Source organism: Candoia aspera, chromosome 1 (assembly GCF_035149785.1).
Source record: "Candoia aspera isolate rCanAsp1 chromosome 1, rCanAsp1.hap2, whole genome shotgun sequence".
Classification (NCBI taxonomy): domain Eukaryota; kingdom Metazoa; phylum Chordata; class Lepidosauria; order Squamata; family Boidae; genus Candoia; species Candoia aspera.
In genome coordinates this window covers 238,816,563-238,838,912 of record NC_086153.1, presented here as the reverse complement: position 1 = coordinate 238,838,912, position 22,350 = coordinate 238,816,563, and the positions used below count along the sequence as shown (strand labels likewise).

Below are 22,350 nucleotides of genomic sequence, written 5' to 3'. Positions count from 1 at the left end.
GCCAATTCAGTATTGGCTAACAGTTTTGTTGCTGGTGAACAGGTTATAAATTGACTCATTAAATCTTTATGATCATTGAGTGGTTGGCAAGGTACCAACTTCATCTCTCTTCCAGTAAATCCTAAATAGGCAGCATAGCTGCTTATGCAAAATCACTTAATAGTATTAACTACAGTACATCCCAGTTCACTTCAAGACTTCAGTCTCACTGTGAAGTGTGGGAAGCAGCTTGATTCAGTAATTGTTGGACCAGTATTAATGCTGCTTTATACAAATATATCGTAAAGATAATTGGGTATGCCTGAGGAATTGTCAGGTGTGGTTGCATATATCTGGGTACCTTCATGAATGAAGCTGAGACACAGTAATTTTGTATCCTGAAGTAGATTTTAGCAACTTTTCTATGGGACACTTCATCTCAAATTCTTTGATCCTTGCATGGAGGAGCCCAGTATTATTTCTTTTGAATGATGTATCAGGACCAAATAGAAGGTGAAGCCAGGGCAAACACGAAAACAGATTGACCTGAAATTTAATTAAAATTTCATTAAATGGAGACACTATGAAGACTCACAATATGTTTAGTATTTCCACTGTTCTATCACATGAAAAATTAGAGTGGTAAATTTGGGCGGAATGTCACCAGCCACACCCATGCTTTTAGAGGGAAAAGCAGATTATGCACCCATATTAGGGCCGGACTGGCGCATAGAACATGTCTTAGATCAGTCATTCTCTCTCTTAACCAAGTGAACTAAGGATTAAATGTGAAATCACCAGGAGCCTTTAATAAACCTCTGGAACTGAACTCTGATCTCCTACAGCTCAGGCTATTGTTTTATAGCACAAAGATAGTTACATTTTTACCTCTGTTCTATGTATATATATTGAAGGTTTGTATTTATTTCGGACTGATTCAGGGTGTATGTAGGCATCCTACACAAAGCTGTTTTAAGGCAGGTGGGATAGCTAGACCAGTTAAAATCTTATGTTCTCTCCTTCCAACCAAGGATCAACCCCTTTAATATCTTTCACAGTCAGCAACTGCAGCCTTGTGCTTTGAACACTGGATAAGGAATATTTATCACTGTCCCACATTGTTGTTCTTAAAAATCACATGTGTGTTTATGAGCTGAAAGGTAGGTATTAATGGCAGAATTTATAAATTTGCCTTAGCAACACGAGGCTTTTGCATCAAATGCATTAGAAGTACAAACAGCTATCAAGTCTTTCCTGTATATAGTTTAGTTTTTTTCTCACCATATTAAAAACATGATCTCAAAATCTCTTCATTGTGAGTCCAAATAAACCAGCTTTTATTCCAAAGCTGAAGAAGTCCATAGTATAATAGAGACTTGCCTTTGCACTTCGTCCAAAGCAACGTATACGTATTTGTTTCTCAGTATACTGGTTTTTCCCTGGCTAGATGAAGATGGGAGTTATAGTCCATAAAGCTGGAGAGCCCCATCTTCAGGAAAGTTGCTATTTTTCCTGAGCAGGCTATGACAAACATTCCTGTATAGTGCCCAAGTTGCTTTTTGTTAAGTACAATAGTTTTGTACAGTGTATCAACCCAAACTAATTATGTTATAAACATAATAAAGATAAGAAGGGTTTAACTTATACTAGAAAGCATTTTAAGCTTTAAAATGATCATAAGCTTTAAAATGTGACAAAATATTCAAAACCCATCATAATGAACACACAACAGCAATATTTCAACTTTTGAAGCAGTATCAATCAAGAACATTCATGCTTATAAATTATCACCACAATGAAAAATCTTTGAAAAATATTTATTACAGATTAACTCTTAATTTTAGTCAAATAATCCAAATCCCATATCATCATCAGATTCTTCAGACTCTTCTTTCTTTTCCTCTTTCTTTTCTTCTGCTGAAAAGACAAGTAGATAGAGGCAATTAGCCAAGAATTTTGAATGCTACAATGTACAGTAAAGGCTTATTATAAGTAAAGTTGTCTTCAACATAAGGCATAAGAATAAGCAGGAATTAAGAATTAGAAAAAATCTAAAAAATGAACCAAGCTACAACTGATTAAACTCAAGCACAGAATTTACTATATATGACTTTATCTGCTTTTTACATCCATACACCAACAAAGGAGCAATAGAAGTAATGGCTGGGCATCTATACATTCAAAATAAAATACAGAATATTAGGAGTGAAGAGCTTAAACCTCTAAAACATTTCATCTTATACAACTGCTGATAGAACAATTATTCAAAGATTAGCATTCTCCTAAAAATAGCTTTTTATATAGAACCAGCTATGTTTGTCTTTAAATGCAACAATGGCATTTAACAGCAAGCTGGATAGTTAACAGGCTATTTTATAATAAATGATCACGCTCTGTAAGAATACCAAACTTCAAGAGATTTATTTGTGGAAGCTAAGTTCAGTTTGAAGTTTGCCCACCCAAAACATTTGTTTTCATGATAAATTATATTTACCAGCAGCTGGTGCAGGCCCCCCAGCTGGAGCAGCAGGCCCTCCAGAAGAAACGGCTACAGCCCCACCCGCTGGCATGCTAGCAAGCTTACTATTACCTAGAGGAGAATAAACCAGAAAGATGAATTATTGCATGTAAAACAGAAGTCTTGCCAACCAAAAGTGAAACTAACATCCCAGGACAATGAGCTGTAAACCAATTAAATCTACTGCAGTTTCAGAACTGAGTCAATCTTTGTACTGGTCAAACTCGGTACAGATTCTACCACTCCTTCCTCAGCTTTATTCCATATTCCCCTCCCCCATGCTGCCTCAGTTTATTTCAGATAATGAGGGAAAGTGAACAATGAACTTTGCAACTGATGGCTCAGCCAGGATCCTTGTGGCTTATTAGACCTAGATGGTAACTTCTAGGGGTAAAGATGTTCTTCATTTCTCTACTGTGATTTATTCATTTGCAGTAGCAACACAAGGCCAGGCTTCAAACTGGCAAGGAGTACCATGCAATTGCAGAAATAGAATGATGGATGGGCTGTTGAGATATAAAGATTTGCTACTGATTAATGCCAACAGTTCCAGGGAACTTGGAAATACAGTATTTCCCTTGCGAGCAATGAGATTATCTTGGCTTTCAGAAGCACGTCAATGAGGGCAAAATGCCTGTTCTCTATTTCTAGGAATATGTATCTAAAGTGTTCCCTAATGTTTTTCAAGCCCCAAAAGTAAACATGTTGTATTAAAAAGAATATAATAGTTTAGATATACTTAAGCACTTATTCAGAATAAAGCAAATGTTGTTACAATTAAATATTAGCCAACTCTGACCATTTGTTGTATTAGTCTTCCTAGAGACAAATCTAAATGGATTAACATTATCAGATGGCTGATGATACAGCTATTATTTTATTATGCTATTGTTTATTCAGTACCATCAATGTATATAACAGTACAGCATAACAAGTTCCTGCTGTAAGGTATTTCCAAAATATTACATATATTTAAGCTTTGAGATGAGAATGGGTAGTCAAGTTTCACAGGAGGTACAGGATGCCAACCATGCAAATATTCAGGGAGATAATTCCATGCAGAAAAGTTATCAAAAAAGGACCGATAATGCTGTTTAAGTGGGCAGATTTTTTGGGCAGAAGAGAAGGTTACAGACAAGGACATATTTATTTATCAACCATATTTCTACACCGCCTATCTCGAGAAACGACATAATCTCTGTCATGGCACCTGCCCTATGAACAGCCTACTCCCCCCAGATTCAGATAGCCCTGACTTGCAGGACTTTCATATGGCATTAAAGACTTGGATATTCCTCTGAGTTTATAGACTAAGATTATGAGTGCTGAATAGGATGAAAGAGTGATTAGGGAAAGCTAAAAAAAAGTGACAACTAGGGGACAGAAAGCCAAATCAAAATATTCTGCAGTGCTGAACAAAGAATGCTGTGTTGAATACGGGGTATGTGTATTAGCAGAATCGTTTTGAGAGAGAGGTTAAGAGAAAAATTAAATATTTGATATTAGATGTTCACGTAAGTATATGAAGGGGATACCATGGAACCACAAGGATTCTCAGAGACGGGAAGGGGATTTTGTCCATAATGGAAATATTGAACAAACAATTAAGACAAGCTAAGAACAGATTTCATTATAAAGTACAGACATTTCAAATTAGCATAATGCATTTTCAGGGATGTGCAGAAACTAGGTTATAAGACAGAAACAATTTCCCCAGGTGCGGCAACTTATTTTGGAAGGCTGCAGGTAACACAAAAGAATGACAACATCACAGAAAGCACTGGGGCCTAATTTTATTTTTGTTCTGTTTCTTTTAGTGACCATGGATTATCTTAAGGATAAGGATGGGTGAGGGAAGCCTCTAGGTGGTTAGGGCTGTTTCTACTGATAAAATGGCACAATTCTGGCACCACAATTTCAAGCCACTTTGGAAAGTGGATTTAAAGGTGAAAAGTCTTACCTCCTAGAAGCTTCCAGTCTCTATAGATATGTTTTAAAAATTGCATCTTCAAAAACTGGCCATTTTGTTAACAAATGTTGGCAGTGCAAATGTGGAATGCTGAGGGCCTGCAAATGGGACGCATGTGCCTAAAATCAACTGTAAGAAAGAAACTAGAGAAACTGGTAATAAACAGCATGTTTCAAGAGTTTGGAATCAGAAGACAGTGTTGGGGTGCAGTTGCAAAAACAAAATTTGTCAGTAAGCTCTTGAGCATGGAAAAAACATGGTATGTTTTAAAGCAGCATAAATGCAAGAATGCACATGAAAAAGGGATTATTAAAACAAATATATATTCCAGATGTTGAAGCAGAGAAAGTGGCAGTAACAGAGGGCATCTCACAAAGTGAAACAGCAGAAAGAGATGAAAGGTGGAATTTAGATGCTTTGAAAGTTTTCTATCTTTTATGTGAAGGCTATTAGATCCAGAGTATAATGAAGCCAGCAACAGGCCTTTGTACAGCAGAGGAGCATGAATAAACATGTTATAAATGAGAATAAAACTTTCCTTTGAATGACTTGCATTCCAATAATTAACATTAGTTTAGTTTTCAAGATAAAAGCTTAATTTTTCTAGCAATTTGTTGAGAACATCCTCTTTGTAAACAGATCAGCAGCAAGTATCTGTTTTTAAGAGGGTTCCTCTCTGTTAATGTGGTCCATCAGCGAAGCCCATCAGGTAACAGTATAAGCCTGTGAGAATTAGAATGGACCCATTTCATGTATAGTACAGGCCCCCATTGCAACACGCATGCACTGATGATCGGGGGGGCCTATTTTGATTGCAGAGTCCCAAGTACGGCCTACGCCCCTTCTCCTAAACACTGCAGACCCAAGGAAATTATGCTAGTGCTCTTGCAGGATTTCCTCATTGTGGTTTTACCCATACCTGGTTCTTTCTCAAGTAGAAATAAGGGGATATAAGCAGCCAAAATGATTTTGCACATGTGACACCAGGATCAGCTCATTTTTCCCAACCCTATCTTTCCACTCGTGAGAAGGACGCAGGGTGTATGAAATCAACATCTAATTTTGTCAATGGTTCTACGGAAACATTTTTACCCACATCATATCTTTTTCCCCCCACAGTTCAGTCTGTGACTTTCCCAACGGAGTGCATTAGTTGAATCACTTTTCTTAATGTCAGAGAAAAAAGAGGATGCTGACTCCCTGGCAGAGAAAATGAATGACATTAGGGGTGAAGTTTGAAGTGATTGATAAACAACTTCACTTTTTGATGTCATTCACTCTGCCAGTGAGTACATATAATATTCAAGTTAAATCTAGTTGAATGTTAAATGACCCCCTTTAAAAAGTCCTTTTGCTACTAAGTTTATTTTTAAAAGTAATTAATCCCCACCAATATATTTTGCATTGATATGCCCCAAGCTGGACTGTGGAGACCAAAATTTGATTCTCCTATTGATCTGGGAACTCATTGGATGATTCGGGGCCAATCACTATTTCTCAGCCCAACCTATTTTGTCTTTATCTTTGCAAGGATAAAGTAACAGAAGACCGCCTTTAATGTTCAGAACACAGTACAGAAGCATAATAAATCAACTCACCTTGGGCAATGACATCTTCAATATTTTTCCCATTTAACTCACTAATTACCTGTAGAAAGTAAAATTAAAGAGTTAATCCAACAGCTAAACAGCCAATTTGGTGTAGTGGCTAAGGTGCTGGCCTAGAAACCAGTGGACTTGTGAGTGCTAGGCCTGCCTCAGACATGAAAACTGGCTGGGTGACTTTGGGCCAGTCTCTCTCTTAGCCCAACCCACCTTATAGGTTGGTATGGGGAAAATAGGAGGCAGGAGGATTAGGTGTGTGCACTGCCTTGAGTTATATATTAAGAAGGCAGGATAAAAATCTAATGATAATAAACATGGTGCTGCATCCATGCTCTTGAAGAAAGTGTGTGTGTGTGTGTGTGTGTGTGTGTGTGTGTGTGTGTGTCTCCTGTTACAATGGGAGCAATCACATGAGCTACTTGTACAAATTGCAGAATATTTTGCAAACTCCTAACATTAAACTCTATAAGGCAGATTACAAAAATCATCACAACAAACATAAGAAAGGAGGAAGTGATAACTCACATCAGACTCAAAACAAGCTACTCTAATTCATACTACTTTTTTCTTAATCAAAAGTATTTCTATAGAACTATATCTTGTCTGAATCTGAGCATTAAATATTATCACCCCTTGCATTCCCCACAAAGCAAGCAATGTCTACGTTACTCTTGGCTATCTGGACTACATTCCATAACAACAGAGTTTAGTTAAAGAATTCATTGCTACTTCGGAGATGAGCATTCATCAGCAAGAGGCCTTGAAACTAGCATATATAAGGAAGAAAAATTGTAAAACTTGAGAATCACAAAATCATATTCTATACAAAACAGTGCATGTTCAGCTCAGAATGTTTAAATTAATACTGTTCAAAAAGATAAAGTAGGCAGCAACTAAACTACTATATGTATTCTCAAAGGCCTTAAAGGCCTTCTGGCCTTCAGTTTGGCAATATCCAGTAAGTAGAAACAAGACAAATTCTAGGGCAGTTCTGGGGGAAAAAACCTAGAAAGAAAATTCAGTGGTACAATTGACCCTGAAACATATTGCAGAACACAACAGAATGTTTAAAGTATAAAACAGATTATAGTTCTTAAAACAATTTCTAAACTATAAACATTGCTTTTCTGGAATTTTTAAAAATTTGAATTGATATTGCAATATTTAAAGAGTATGTTAGTCCTCGCTTTGTGACAATTGGGACCAGCAACTCTGCCACTAAGCATCCCAGTTGCTAAGTGAAACATCACATGACTGTGATGGACTCTTCCCATTCAGTTGTTAAACAAGTCACCATGGGTCATTAAGTGAGACATCATGTGACCGTAATTTGCGATCTTACTGCCAGCTTCTCCATTGACTTGTTAGAAGCCAGTTGTGAAGCACACAAATGGCGATCGTGGAGTGGGGGATGCTGCAATAGTCATAAATATGAGGGCTGATTGTAAAATTACTTCTTCAATGCCATTTAAAATTCAAACAGTTGCTAAACAGGGCAGCTGTTAAATGAGGTCTACTTGTTTTCATTTAAACATGTGTAACGGTTGCCTATTCTAAAACACTATCAGACTCATGAGCAGGAATTCAAAGATATCTGATTTATTAAAGAATAGTATGCAGGATCACAGAGAAAGCTGAGAATGATAAAAGCGCGCCAAATGCAAACTAAAACCCCCCGGTGCAAATGAGATCCCTCCCCCCATAGAATCTTCCCAAGTTCACAATCCCAGGTGCTCCTAACAGTTTCTGATGGTCTGCGGGAAAAGTCCTTGAACAGAGAACATAACCCAAACACATTCCATTGTAATGAACACAGATACAGAGCTTGGTACAAGGTTTCACAGGAGCCCCATCCCAAACAGAAACGTGCGTCAGCGCCATGGCATGTGAAACATTACGATGTATACTATACACTGAAACAGTGAACATGACAACATGCCAATTTAATGGACAGTAACAATTGAGTCTGAATTTATTTATTTATTTATTACATTTCTTTGCTGCCCATCTCACGTACGATGACTGGGCAGCTTACAAATAGTAAAAATAGCAAATCACTAAAACAGTTCAATATAAATACCTAAAAATACAAAAACAAAATATACAATATAAAATATAAAATATAAAATATAAAATTCTAGATGGGAAGAGAGTCACTTCAAGATGAAATACGGCTTCTTTCATTGTCTTATGAACCAAGGCAGCAAAGAAAAGCGTCTATTTGCAAATCCATTTTTTTAGCAAGACAGTCAGTTGGAAAAATAGGTAACGATTACTGAAAAAAGTTTCTACAGACTTACAAAAGTACAGCTATTTACTAATTAATACTTTGAGCAACTTGTTTTGTTTTATATGACATTTGTTCTATATTATAAAAACATGAGTACAAATATTAAAAAATAATTGGTCTTCAGTATGTCAACCTGGGAGCAGCTGCACTGTGCCACAATAAACTTACCATCTCCCTTGGATGCATTATGTAATATTGAAATTGTACTTAACCTTAATGTACTTTGGCAGGCCTTTTCAGTAATAGCCCCCATGTTCTGGAACATGCACCCTCTGGGGGCATATTTGGCCCCATCCTTCCAAGCATTCTGTAAGACTGCTACAGCCATCCTACTCTAACGTGCCTTTGACCTTGGGTAATAGTAGATGGCCATTATATTGGTTATACTATTTCATATTCGTATTTTTAAAAAAAACTTGTTTTCCTCTGCTTTGTTCTATACCACCTGGAATCTCCACTGATTTTGGATAGTGCAAATTATTGCACTAATTGGAATTAGTTAATTCCAATGATCACCCTTTAGAAATAGAATGAAAACACAACATTCTAATAAACCATATAGATTTCAAAAGAGAAATTAAAATATTTTTGTCTAGTGCAGCGTGTTAAAATGGTTTCCTTGACACTTATTTTTGATAAATATGACAAGGCATAGAGGAAAAATAAATTCACCCTCACTTTAAATAGACTTATAGGATACAGCAGAAGCAGCTGTTACTGGCGATGTGCAGGATGCAAGTTTTGATCTCCTAGGTTTTCCCTGAACTGCCCCGCTTTTAGAAAAAGGAACGTTTTCACTGTGCTGAGTAACAAAAGAGCCCCATCTTATTTCATCTGAACTGCTCTGAGAAAGCATTTGCAGTTTATATGCTCCAACCTGAAATATCAAATGGGAGAGGAAAATTTCTTCACCCTAGCGGAATTTAACAAGTAAAAGCTGTTTTGCAAGTAGTAACAATATTGCACTTATTCCTCTATAGCTTTTCCTGCTCAAGTAGAAAATATTTTACATTACAAGGATACAATTATTAAAAACATATCTTTTTGTTCACTTAAGTGTTATGCATTTATTTCTAAAGTAAGGTCTGATGCAAAAGTAGAGGTTAGAAAGTTGTATATTGTGCATGCTAGTAGAATTGTAACACATCTTTTGGAAGTAATGTCCACAGAGCACCGCATTAAAGCAAATTAAAAATCCATTGGCACAATTACACTGCTTTAACATTCTTCCAACCAGAATGACAGCTATAATGAAACCAATGATTTCAAAAGTCTGCCACTAAGCCACAAACTGTGATTGATAAACCAATAGGTGAATTCTCTCAACATGCTAAACTAAAACAAATCAAAGCACATTATGATTCAGTATATGTCAGCTCAGTCAATTGTTGATTTTGCAATACATTATAATGAATCATACATAGCTTAGAATAATGCATTAATGTTGGATCCAGACAAAAACATATTTAAGGCTGTTGAAATCTATATAAACCACTGATCATGAATAGCAAAAGCACAATTGATTTCATCAGGGGCTATTCTATTTCATCTACCTGGAAATAGCTTTAACTGATCTCAGAAGGAATTTACTTCTGAAGAAACATTTAAAACTACCCTTATTTATATCCAAGCCCCTGATCAGAATAGGCTACCCAAGCCTTTTTTGCTCAGGTACATACAATTCCAGTAAAACAAAATTAGAGCTAATGTTTCATTCCAAGACTTAGGGATCTACCATTTAATTCACTGCAACAATATACATAGCATTGTATCTAAATTACTCTAAATCACTAATTCTGAATAGTGGGAGTCAGTAATAATGAGATGGCTTTGAGATCTCAAGGAGCCTCCACAGAAAATGAGCCATACTAATTACTACTAGGAACATCATGTTGTAAGCCTTCATTTCATCCACTTGGTGTCAAGATTACCCCTAAAAAATGGGTGGTTCATGTGTATCTCTGAATGATTTCCAATGAAAACAAACAGGAATAACTTGCACCATGTAACATATATATGTATGCTCTCACCTTATTCACACGTTCATCATCTGTCTCAATGCCTACACTATCAAGAATTTTCTTTAAATCTTTTGAGCTTGGAGATTCATTGCCACCAAGGACAGCAAGAAGGTAAGCTGCAACGTAGCGCATTCTGTAAAAAAAAAAAAAAGCAGGATTTTCAACATTTGTGTATTTGAACAGCAACAGGTATTTTTAAAATTAGGACAAACTATACTGTTTCAATTTCCTGACGAACATATGCATCACTCTCATAATTTTGATTTTATTCATACTTAAAATCCAACCCTAGGCATTTCTCATGAAGTGCTGCAAGCGCATATGACCTAAGCCAACCTTTCTAGTTCAGTCTCCTCTATGTAAGGCAAATTAAAAATGAAAGTCTGGGAATTTTGTGCAGTGAAGATCCAATATACTTGGAGTATAAGTACAGCATATGTTTTGTAATTTCTGAAGTTACCAATTGTTCTTAAAAGAATCACATAGCAGGTGTTTAAAAGAATACTGAACTTAGAAAGCCACTGCCTATTAACAATATAAAAACTGGATTAGCTAGACACATGTCTCGCCAGCCATAAAACAGAAATTATGAGCTATGGAAGTTCAAGGAAGATTGGAAAGGCAGTACTATATTGATCTTGATCATCTTCTACCACTTACTATGCTAAGGCTAATACAAGTTTTACTTGAGCGCGTTTAAAAAGAAACAGCTTGAAAAAAAATTGATCTAGATACAGTATTTGCGTCAATGTACACTCTGTGATGAACCACTGGCTTTTAAATTGGACGTTCTGTTTTTCAAAGTAGTATTTTCGGAAAATTGTACCTCTCCCCAAAAGAGGAGAGAGTACAGATGCTGATGGCCAAGTACAGCTTTATACAAGCTTTCCCTTACTGAAATATTGATCACACTTTTTAGAATTCTATGGGCATTTTGCTTTAACTTTTCCAATAGTACGTTTTTAATAACTCATTTTCAACTATAGGATAAATCCAGCGCTTTAATCCACTCAATCTCTACAATTGTTTGTAACTAGTTTTTTTTTTATTCCACAGAAACCCGTGATTATTCCACCCGGCTCCTCACGCCAATTCAAGAAGCACATGGCCGCCATGTCACCCCTCCACCCAGGCCCAGCCTGCATTTCTTGGCCCTTTTCTACAGCAGAAATACTCGCGCAGCGGAACAAAGCTGACCAGACATGTCTTGTGAGCACACCGCGGCCAAGGAGGCGCCGGCTTCCAGCCCACCACCCTACTTACTTCCCCGTGTTGTCCGCGCAAAGGCCAGGCCTGAGACCGCGCGCGCTCTCCCACTGCGACAGGAGAAAAGAAAGGGCGGAGCCTGCAAGGTAAGGTTCTTCCCCGAACTCTGCAACAATCGGCTCTCACATTGGGCGCAAAAAGCAACCAATCCGGCATCACGTAGCTGGCCGAAGCTTCGAAGGCATCCCGCCAATGGGAGTGCGAGTCCTCAAACGCCGAGACCGGCGTTGAATGGCCGGTGATTTTTTTGGAGGTGTTAGTTTCCGCGCCGGTGGGCGGGGTGTGCTGGTGAAAAGTGACGGCTTTATGTAGTTTGGCTGCTGGAAATGAAAGACTTGAGTGTCGCTAACCTGGAATGGTCTGAATCCTAAACCTATTAGCTTGATAATTACTTAACTTCTACTCTTAGTAGGCTACAGTATCTCCTGAATCACAGGCAGCATACCTTAAGAATTATCACCTGCTGGGTAGGGAAAGTGGAAGAAGGCCGTCCTGTGCTAGCTTCGGAATTTATCTGGTTGGCTGCTACAGTAGACCACTTTTTGTCTTAGCACAGGAAGACGCTTATGGTTCTGTTAATTTTTTTTTAAAAAGTTTGCAGATCTTTTCCACTGACTTAGAGCTTTGCCCGAATCAGAGCTTGTCAGAGCAGTCAACCACATGCATTCAGAAGCTTGGATGGCTCTGACAATGTTCAGGGGCAAAGATCTGCAAAGATCCAGAAAAGTGTAAAAGGGCACCAGAAAAGTGTAAAAGGGCAATTTTTTTTCTTTCCAGGGATATTGACATCCACAGTCCTAAGTGCTCTGACTTGGAAGTAAATTCAAGAAATTCAGATTTTATTTCTGAGCATAGGGTAAAATTGAGCAAAACCCCCCCTACACCCTTCTATGACTTATAACAGCAGCCAGATTTCCTAGTTGTGAGAAAATGGTTATAGCAAAAAAGGTTGGACTACATTTGTTTCATACTGTATTATTTAAGGAGTGTGTGAGTTGTAGTCAGTTTCGATTTTATGTTTGATGTTTTTTGCTCTTTAAACTGCCCAGAGTCCTTAGGATTGAGTGGAATAATAATAATAATAATAATAATAATAATAATATCTGAAATCCTCTCTGACCCATCGCATCAGCAAAATTAACCCTTCGTTGCTGAGCATGAAAAAGCAAAGGTATCCATTCTCACACCAGCGAAGGGCTGTTGGCAAACAGCAGATAATTGTAGAGTTCACTTAACCAGATTCTCGGCATGCAGATTAACTGCTTCCCCTTTGCGTTAAAGCGCTGTAACTCTTAGTTTGCCTGAGTGAGAAGAAATGTGAATGCGCGGAGCAGCTCTTCCTTTAACAAAAAAGTCCCGAGTCTTGGAAAAATTAGGCTTCTTTCCGCAGCGATGTGCGGCCGTCAGGCGATCGACTGCAGCAGTTCCGAGCCTTGAGCACGCGTATTTCCTCCATCACAGTAGCGTGGCTTCTTTTTAGCAACGGCGGGAAGCATCGAAGTAACGAAGTAACCTCGAAACACCACCAACAACAAGATGACCTTCTTGCTGGGTAAGGGGTTTTGTTTTTTTGCCAGTGAGAATTGAGGAGAGGGTGAACCGCCACAGGTCGTTGAATCGGAGGGACTGGTTAATCCGGATGGAAATTCCGGTTAAAGCCTCTCTTTTCTCTCCGGGGCTGGACTTAAGAGGACGTCCTTCACCATACTTCTTTATCCGGTCAATTTTTCTGCTTGCTTCCGGAAAACTTCCTCCAGAGTTGTTGGGTTTCTTGTTTTCCCCCGTCTCCTTAGAATGTTATGACAAAATAAGTTAATAAATCAAGTTACTTCACCTTAATGCAAAACAAAGTATAAAGATAAATCCATACACAGCAGCATCACGTCTGCCAGCAATTCTCTGCTCAAAACCGGAGCCCATTCCAGACCCATCGGCTGGCGTGCTCAGGCTAGCAGCTGGGGGTTATGATTGTTTTTAAAACTGCATTTTACAAGAGCAAACACGTGTTTCAGAGATGTATGCGGATAAGGAAAACAATGATTGAAGCTGAGGCCCGGAACCCTTCTAAAGACCCCAAGAAAGTAACCATGGTGCCTCCTGATCTTTGCTCCTACTCATAGAGTTGCTGTTTATCCCTTTTACTAACCTCTTCGGAGGATCTCGCCAAGGGAAAGTTGCCTTGTCTTAGATTAGACCTTTTCAGCTTTGGCTCTGATCGTAGATAAGATTATGCTTCCCCGAATTCCCAGCTTCCTGGTGCTGGCCTGTAATTCTCAGTATTCTCAGTGAGTGATCCAATGTATCTGAGGGCACCAGGATGAGGAAGGGTGTCAAAGCAAAAAGCAAGGAGTATATTTAGGTGAACAAGAACTTGTAAAAAGGGTCTTGGATTTTGTTTGTTTGTTTTGTTGGTTTATGTCAGTTTTGACTCCTGGCCTGGACAAGTCCCTGCAGTTTTCTTGGCAGGTTTTTTGGAAGTGCGTTGCCATTGCCTTCTTGCTAGGACTGAGAGAAAGTGACTGGCCCAAGGCCATCCAGCTGGCTTTGTGCCTAAGGCAGGACTAGAACTCACACTCTCCCGGTTTCTAGCCTGGTGCCTTAACCACTACACCAAACTGGCTCTCTTGGATTAAATAGACATACTAATTTGAAGCTCATTAATAAATGAGGCCTTGGGTTCTTTTTCTTCAACAATTTCCAAACTGTCTAATGAAAGAAGGAAATAATAAGTCATGTAGAAAAGGAATTGGGGCTTTAGTGCTGTGCAAACTTGGGATACATCACAAGAAACTCACTGTGACTTGTTGCCCAGTAAATAAGTACTGTATCACTTGCAATATAACGTGTAATATAATGTAATTGTATTAATTGCTGGAATCATCCTGGCACTGTTTGGTGACAAGGTGACTCTTTGCTCTAAAATACAAAAGAAACATGATAAAAGACAGCCCTGCTGCCATATGCTTAACAGTTGGGATAGAAGCCATGCTGCTATGAGAAAAACTGCACCTAATTTTTCTAGAAGTATTTCCTATGGCTAATTGCCCATCTGTTCCTCACCTATAGAAGAGGGCTATTTGTACGAGATTTGGTTGTGTGAATGCATTAGGGAGACAGTCCTTAAAGCACTGGAAAGCTTGAAATATACAGTAACCAAACTTGCCCACAAGAAATCCCAATTCAAATGTAAAAGCAATTATCACTTAATAAATGCCTGCTTGTATAAAAGGATGCCTGGTGACAGAGACAGGACTTCTCAGTGACATCTTTTCTGGGCAGGTGCAGTCTCTGTGGCTTTCTCCACCAGACTAAATGCTCAGTTCCATAATTTCCTAAACTGTTTTCACGTTCTTCCCGTCTCTTCTCCCCAGAGGCTGCCTCGCTCTTCCATCTTTAATGATTTGTAGCACCATTGGCAAGCAGGAACATGTACAGCCCATGGTGATGTAAGACCAGAAGATGGCAGGACTGCCAGAGCTCGGGGACCCTCCAGGGGAGGGCACTTTGGGGGCTGGGGCATTTTCTATTTCCTACTTGGCTGGCAACCGACTCAACCTAGACGTCTATCCTGAGAGCTGCCGCTTGTTCCTCAAGCTGCTTGAGAGCAGGAGAGAAGAAGTAGAACAGGTGGAATTCTTGAGGCTGAACTGCAATGAGGACCTTATCACTTCCACCCTGAGCACCCTTCCTGCTTTGACAGCCTTGAAATCTCTTGTGCTCAAAGGTAACTGCATGTTTATCTGGCTACATTGTTCAGCTGTTTCTAATGCTCTAACTCAGTTTCTTCTTCTTCTGTCCTGATGGTATAGTTCGTTTTCTTGTAGCTTGTAGCAATGTTTCCTTCACAAAGGTGTGTGGCAGAAAGTGTGTGCATTTACTTAGATGTTCATGCTCTTCATAGGGCTTACTTGCAAATAATGGTGTGAAAGCTTGTAGCCTTCGCGTTCTTCAGCAGAACAAAAACCACATTTTCCTGGAGGAATCTTTTTGCCTGACATGGATTACCACTTTAAGTATGAAGGAGAGTTCTCTGATAGCAAGGCTGCAATTTGTGCACAGCACTCCTGGCTAATACAGATGCTTTCACATCTGTATGCAAAAGTACTAAATCAATGGAGCTGATGCCTCTGGCTTTTGTCCTCCTAAAGATTATATGAATCTTGATTTCGCAATCATGCAGTGTATTCAACACATTTTAACAGAGTTGTGTAAAATTTCTAAACTGTTGTGGAAGACAGATTTCTTCTCATCCCTTGTCTCTACAGCATTAATCGCATAAAGCCAGCAATATTTTCTGTAATGTTGCTCAGCGTGTGGTGGAGTATATATGTTTGTAAAAGCACAGTCGATGATGTTTGATGCTGTTCTTTAGGCACTTTCTTATCCCCCCCCCTTTCATTTGTACAATGGAGATTACAATATATAACTAAGTCTGGAATCTTTGTCCTATTCTCCCTAGAGTAAAGCCATTGCAAACAGCAGATCTTAATTCTGAATGTGTGTGTGTGTGTGTATTTCTGAACCCCATTATGTAGAGGTTATGTCTGCAAATATGGTATTTATTTATTTTTTTTTATTTAATTTATTTTCTATCCCGCCTTTATTATTTTTACAAATAACTCAAGGTAGGGAACATACCTAATACTCCTTCCTCCTCCTATTTTCCCCACAACAACCACCCTGTGAGGTGAGTTGGGCTGAGAGAGAGGGACTGGCCCAAGGTCACCCAGCCGGCTTTCATGCCTAAGGCGGGACTAGAACTCACAGTCTCCTGGTTTCTAGCCCGTTGCCGTAACCACTGTTAATAGGTATCCTATTAAAGTCAGTGACACACAACTCAGTTGTATGTATGAATGTGAGCCTAATATTTTTGCCTCTTATATAAATGTAAAGCTAAAAAAACCTCCTTAGAAACATAGCTGTCAGTAATATACATATTAATAATGGTGAGTTAATGCCGAACGTAAACCAAATAGCTCTCTCTTCTCAACTGCAACTTCCCAGTTCAGTAATTTGCAGTCACTGGAGAGCTACAGTTAGTGGACCAAGAGGCCAAAATAGTGACTGTGTGTGCCCTTTCTGGTTTTCATGGGGAATTTAACCATCTCTACTTTGGATTTTTATTACCACTGTGCCCTGAAAGCAAGCAGCAGAATCTCACCAAACATTCACTCACTACAGTTGTATCTTATAGTCATATGCATCAACGTTCTTTAGCTTCCTGTGCATTCCTTGAAGTTCCGTTCTGTTTTGCAAATTATTTTAAGAAAATGCCTATATTTATATGAGGTTGCTGTGGTGCAAACTTCTTCTCTTCTTGACTGTTGTTTGCAGGTGGACACTTCAGGGATGAAATTGGTGCATGTCAGAGAGGATTGCTAGCATCTTTGCCACAAGAGTTTGGGCAGCTAAAATGCCTTGCTCATCTAGATCTCAGCTTCAATCGGTTCATCATTTTACCTCCCTGCATTACTAAGCTGGCCAGTCTCAGTTTTCTCTCGGTCAACCACAACAACTTGCAGAGGCTGCCTGAGGACTTTGGCCAGCTTGCCAAGCTGACTTTTTTCTCTGCCATGAAGAACCAGCTGAAAGGTCTGCCACAGAGCATTGGGAGTCTGGCAGCATTGCAGACACTGAACCTCTCTGAAAACGCACTGGAATCACTTCCAGAAGAGATTGGGAATTTGCACAGCTGCACAGAGCTTGATCTCTCTGGAAATGAATTAACAGGAATCCCCAGTTCTCTTGGTAAGATGTTCACAAATTAAAGAAAAGGGCATGGATTCCTTCCAGCAGCACTGTAGCAATGGAATAAGAAGTGCCCCAGGTTAGGAAAAAACACTGATTAAGGAGGCCGAGAGGCTACACCCTGTGGGCAGAAAGATGGGATTCAAGTTGTAATCATTTAGGGCATCCTTGCAATCAACCCTGAATATATAACATGCTAAGCTGGATTTCCTTTCTGCCTTTATTAATTAGATGTTCCTGTATACATCCATTTTGGTTTGCGTGCATATTTCTTTATTGTTGGTATGGCAATGTGAATACAGAATAAGAAATCAGGTATGCAGTGGTTTGTTGGTTTGTTTTGTATCTTTAATGACTAGATTGTGATAGGTTGACCTAAGACCCCTGGTGTTTTGCAAAGGAATTTGGAATTTGTGCACAGTAAGAGAGGTATGTGTATGTATGTATGTATTTGGTTTTATCAAGGCTGGGTTTTCTTTCTTTTAATTTTTAATCTGCATTCTGACTTGCAGCCAATTTACAATCTCTGCAGCAGCTGCATCTTCACAGCAATCTTTTGACAACTGTTCCTGCCTCCCTTGCCTGCCTGCCCAACTTGTCCAGGCTTGATCTGCAGAATAATAGGCTTCGAAGCATCCCTCCAGAGATCCAGAGTTTTCCTTTTGTGCACCTCCGGGGTAATCCTCTAGGAGAACTGGAGGTGCCTCTGCAATCAGGTAATTGCTTTTTTCTGCTTGATTTGTCTACCGAACAGCTGTTCTCTGGCACTCTCCTGTCATCATGGGGAGATAGGATTTGATCAACTATTTTAGCTAGCACAGAATAGGGTGCTTTCTTTCCTTCCCTCCTCCTCCTCCTCCTCCTGTTAGATGCAGGTCCCAAACTGAAGACATGGGCATTCTTCATACAAAATATATACTATGAAGGCATAATTGGAAAAATCATATGAATTTCTCGATCATTTTAGTTATTTGTTCCATTTTTTTCTGCTGCCCAGTCAAAATAACTCTCTGGAAGATATACAGCACTTAAATAAAACTAACTATAAACTGTAGTTCCTTTAAACAAAATCAAAAGGCAAGAAAATGGAAAACAATTTTAACAAATGGGAAACAATTCCAAAGCAAACTGGAAATTGAACACATGCCAGAAAGGCAAAAGAAGAAGTTTTCACAGTGCTAAGTAACTGTGCTAAAGCCACAATATGTGGAACAGATTAAATTTTTTAAATAAGTTAAAATATTTTTTAAATGTCTAGGAAATAATAAGTTGTTTATATTATGCCAAAAGGGTATTATGATAGGTTAGTTGAGGAGGGCATGTTCAGTTGGCTGGCTACTATAGAAAAGGTCCTCTTTCATGTGACTGCATTTCACTTCTCAAATGCAGCTGCACTTAGAAAAGAAAGAAGTTGTGTCATGGGCATCAGGTTCAATCACACATTTATTTGTCATTTCTTTATTCATTTCTGCTCTTCTTTCTTCTGGGAGCTCAACGTGGCTCATATGAAACTGTGCTGGCTGGAGAATTCTGGGAGTTGAAGTCCACCTTCTTAAAGTTGCCAAGGTTGAGAAACACTGCTCTAGATTATGCTCACCATTTCAATTGCAAACTAAAGGAACTCTTTTGTTTTCTTGCAGATGACTCTAGTTCAGAAGAATTACAGAGAGTATATCTTAAAGTTGATGAAGACAGGTATTTCATGTAGTGTTCAGCTGACATCTTCCTATCTTTTGCTGTTCATGGTGAGGTGTCCTCCTAACTCCCAATTGATTAGCATTCATAGGTATCAAGTATAAGCCATAATGTCATCACATGTATTATAGTGTCCTCATACAAATGATGCAAATTACAGTCTTGTCATTTATGCTGTGACATTCATGTTGTATGTGATGTCACTCCCCTCCAAAAGTACTCCTGATGGCATCCATATTGTACCCAAAGTCTTCCTTAACCAATCTCATTCATTCAAATGTGGTTTTCTCAAGATTTAAAATCTCAGCTCTTACAAATGAGCCAGATTTTGTTTCTAAAAAGTAGATACTTGTATAATAACTACCAATGGTTGAGCTTGTGCAATGAGACCAGGCATAGATTACAAAATGGCCTCCTCTGACAGCTGCCATGATATTAGCTGCCTGGCAGGGTCTCCTCACACCTAGAACTTACACTTGTGGGAAGGAAGAGTGGGAAATCTGAGAATGGTGAGAAAAAGAGCTTTATTTTATTTTGTTATCTCAGCTGAGAGAGAGAGAGAGAGAGAGAATTTTTATTTCTTTGTTACTTGTTCAAATAGCTATGTATACCTCCTGAAGATATAGGGAGGAGGCAATTACAGCTAGGACCTCTTCAGCTCCCTTTTTGCAGTCTTGACCATGACTACGGGGAACTGGTAGCACAGTTTCCCACCTCAAAACAATGGGGAAATTGTAAGGTAAGCCTTAATATAGATATATTCACATTTAAAACAACCTCCCCACAAACCCAGCCCCTCCCACTCTGCAGAGGTCACCTCCCTCAAAAATATGGCAATCAAAAGGTGGCCCACTCCTTTTTAGCCCATAGCTTAAAAAACCCCTAAATTCCAGATTTAGCAAAGCAAAGCAAACAGGTTGGACTCCAGTCCCCTATAATCCACAATCAAATGTGATGCATTGTTGTGTTTTATGGGAGTTGTAATCCAACCCACAGTTATTTGCTTTTATTTTAACTCTTCCATCTTAGCAAGAATGGAGAATTATAAAGTCACAAAAGCATTGTTGTTTCCTTTTGCATCTCCAAAGCTTTACCGTGACTCCTGAAGGCTGCCGCATCTTCTTGGCTTGTGGCATTCAACTACATTTCCCACAGGGTGCTGCAGCTACTCTAGTAACTATTCACTTCCAGAAACACTCCCCTGACCCTCACTGGGTGAAGCTGAATCACCATGACATCCTGCTAAGTGAAGTCCTGGAACTGCAGCCCCATGGGATTCATTTCCAGCAGGTAAGCGCAGATGAAGGGTAAAAGGAGATTAAATTGGAACGTTGTAAATTGTCTCAAGATTTATAATTTATAGACTAACATGGATAAGGGAGGGAAAACATGCAGAGCATGGTTTCTAGAATTCTTTCCAAACACTTTACAACAATGTGTTTTCTTCTGCGTGGCAAAGTAATGTGTTTCCTTCTCTGTGTGTGCCGCTGCTGTCCCCTCTGGTTGAGTCTGTATGTGTGCACTGGGAAGCAGAGGACAGGCTGCCTATACTCCACTTGGAACAATCAGCAGCATTTTGAGCCACTGTCCAACTTCCTCTCCCACTGGGGTGATTTTTTTTTCTCCATAACCCCTGGCTGGATTTAGTCATTTTCAAGCTCAGTCTTTCTTTTGACAGCTTTTCCCTCCACATCAGATTCGATCTGGTTCTGTTCAGTTTTTAGAAGTAGTTCTGCTGACAAATAGACAGGGTTCTGAGCACCTGTACATCCTTATTTCCATTGGGTTGTTAGATTGGGTGGCCATGGATTTGCTGCTTGTTAAATAGGCTAATGGCTGGATTGCCTGCTGGGCTCCTACTAAAGAGCGTAGGCTGCATTTTGAGTTCAGTGTGGATTTCCCCCCTCTCCCTCCCCGCCTCCTCCCCGCCATTCAGACACTAATCTAGATTAGAGACCTGGAATTTAGGAGATTAAGGGGAGAGCGTTGGTGAGCAAGTGCAGACTACCTGACTTTTTTCACACGTTTCAGTACATTCTCCATCAGATATGCGGAGGCTAATTGTAGGAACAGAAGAATTTATTTCCTAGTTCAAAGAGAATTGGTTAGGACAAACTTGAAACTAGGTTTCACCCATTTTAGCAAATCCACTGAAAATGTATTTATTTTAACAGTGTATGTGCTCATCTTTCTTTTGGATATAGGTGGAATGATTAAGCACATGGATGCCCATTTGCAGACAGAATCAAATATTATGAAATTAGTGGGAGTTCCAAAAATTACTATAAGACAAAAGGTGCTACCATATCCCTAAAGAGCAAGTAGCTAATTGTCTAGAATGAAATATGTCCCTGTTAAATATCTCTGTTGCTTTGCCGTTGGATCCCTGACTCCCTGAAAGTTGGCTGTAGCATTTCAGTCTGCTGGCTGTGTTACGCACTGATTCAGATCACGCTGCCAGTCTTCCTGACCTTGTTGCAGGCCCCGGGCATCCATGTGAGGGAGAAGAGGGCCAAATGACGACCTTCACATGGCAACATCATCACGCATGCCATAACTTACATATTTGCATCCAGCATCAGGACGTGTGCCAGTATGTAATGACAGCCGTCGCACAATGATATCTTTGTGCATGTGTTGTCATTTTGGGAGGTTGTGGATGCTGCAGGCAACCTGCCCAACTAGGCCAACAAGTTATGGGTGGAAAAGGATATTCATTCCCTTTCCATTCACTGTGAGACATAAACCCTTTTGAAGCCTGTCTGTGAGAATCTAGCTTTTACGTATGAACAGTTGCACTTTTGATGGCGCGGTATGCTGACTTCCATAAGATCACATCCCCTTTCCTATATTGCCTTCTTGGTGTCCTTTTTCTGCTCCCGGCGGTGAGTCTGCCCTTGAGATCTGTCTCTTGCTCCATATATTGCAGAGCTTGAGTAAGGTTGCCCCTCTGGGGTGAACTTGTGGACACCCTCTCTTCTATCTTGGGGTGCTAGGAGGTGCGGATCTGGATGCCCTACGCCTCTCCTCACAGCCTGAAGGACCGTGAGCTCCTAATCCGAACCTTTGATGGGCAGAAGTGGAGCGATTTGGGAACCAGAGTGAAGTACAAGGGCAAGGTACGTTGAAGATGGCTGTAGTACCCATTGCCTTGCTTGTCAGTTCTTCCCTGTATCAAACAATTGCCACGCATTTGAGTTCCTGCAGGAACGTGACACGTAAACCCTGCCTGACATGAGTGATCTCTCATAGTCTAGAAG

At 39.5% G+C, this 22,350-nt stretch overlaps 2 protein-coding genes across 4 annotated transcripts in view; one reads left to right on the top strand and one right to left on the bottom strand.

Annotated features, from left to right (window-relative positions):
• Nucleotides 1-1,782: 1,782 nt before the first annotated feature.
• Nucleotides 1,783-11,773, bottom strand: RPLP2 (ribosomal protein lateral stalk subunit P2). 2 transcript variants are annotated; one of them, XM_063289299.1, is made up of 5 exons: nucleotides 11,645-11,773; nucleotides 10,391-10,514; nucleotides 6,065-6,113; nucleotides 2,474-2,569; nucleotides 1,783-1,893 (listed from the first exon to the last, which is right to left on the bottom strand). In XM_063289299.1, the coding sequence occupies exons 2-5, from the start codon at nucleotides 10,511-10,513 to the stop codon at nucleotides 1,820-1,822; spliced, it is 342 nt and encodes a 113-aa protein (XP_063145369.1). In that variant the 5' UTR covers nucleotide 10,514; nucleotides 11,645-11,773; the 3' UTR covers nucleotides 1,783-1,819. The 2 variants fall into 2 exon arrangements, with proteins under 2 accessions (XP_063145369.1, XP_063145368.1); XM_063289298.1 differs by having other exon boundaries at nucleotides 1,783-1,896; nucleotides 11,645-11,772.
• A 781-nt stretch (nucleotides 11,774-12,554) lies between these two features.
• Nucleotides 12,555-22,350, top strand: part of PIDD1 (p53-induced death domain protein 1) — a 36,881-nt gene continuing 27,085 nt past the window's right edge. Inside the window, exons 1-7 of one of the 2 annotated variants that reach the window (XM_063289310.1) lie at nucleotides 12,555-13,199; nucleotides 15,019-15,371; nucleotides 16,982-17,395; nucleotides 17,908-18,111; nucleotides 19,036-19,090; nucleotides 20,179-20,380; nucleotides 22,087-22,209. In XM_063289310.1, coding sequence (XP_063145380.1) covers nucleotides 15,107-15,371; nucleotides 16,982-17,395; nucleotides 17,908-18,111; nucleotides 19,036-19,090; nucleotides 20,179-20,380; nucleotides 22,087-22,209 — 1,263 coding nt within the window. In that variant the 5' untranslated portion in view covers nucleotides 12,555-13,199; nucleotides 15,019-15,106. Of the gene's footprint in view, nucleotides 13,200-14,907; nucleotides 15,372-16,981; nucleotides 17,396-17,907; nucleotides 18,112-19,035; nucleotides 19,091-20,178; nucleotides 20,381-22,086; nucleotides 22,210-22,350 lie in introns of those variants that run through there. The other variant, XM_063289311.1, reaches the window with a different exon arrangement.

Bases quoted from the DNA above. Each gene is read 5' to 3' on its own strand.
- RPLP2 (XM_063289298.1), bottom strand. From the start codon at position 10,513: ATGCGCTACGTTGCAGCTTACCTTCTTGCTGTCCTTGGTGGCAATGAA. The intron at 2,570-6,064 runs GTGAGTTGATTT...ATTCTCCTCTAG, and splicing joins TGAAGATGTCATTGCCCAAG to GTAATAGTAAGCTTGCTAGC. The intron at 1,897-2,473 runs GTAAATATAATT...TTGTCTTTTCAG, and splicing joins GGGGCCTGCACCAGCTGCTG to CAGAAGAAAAGAAAGAGGAA.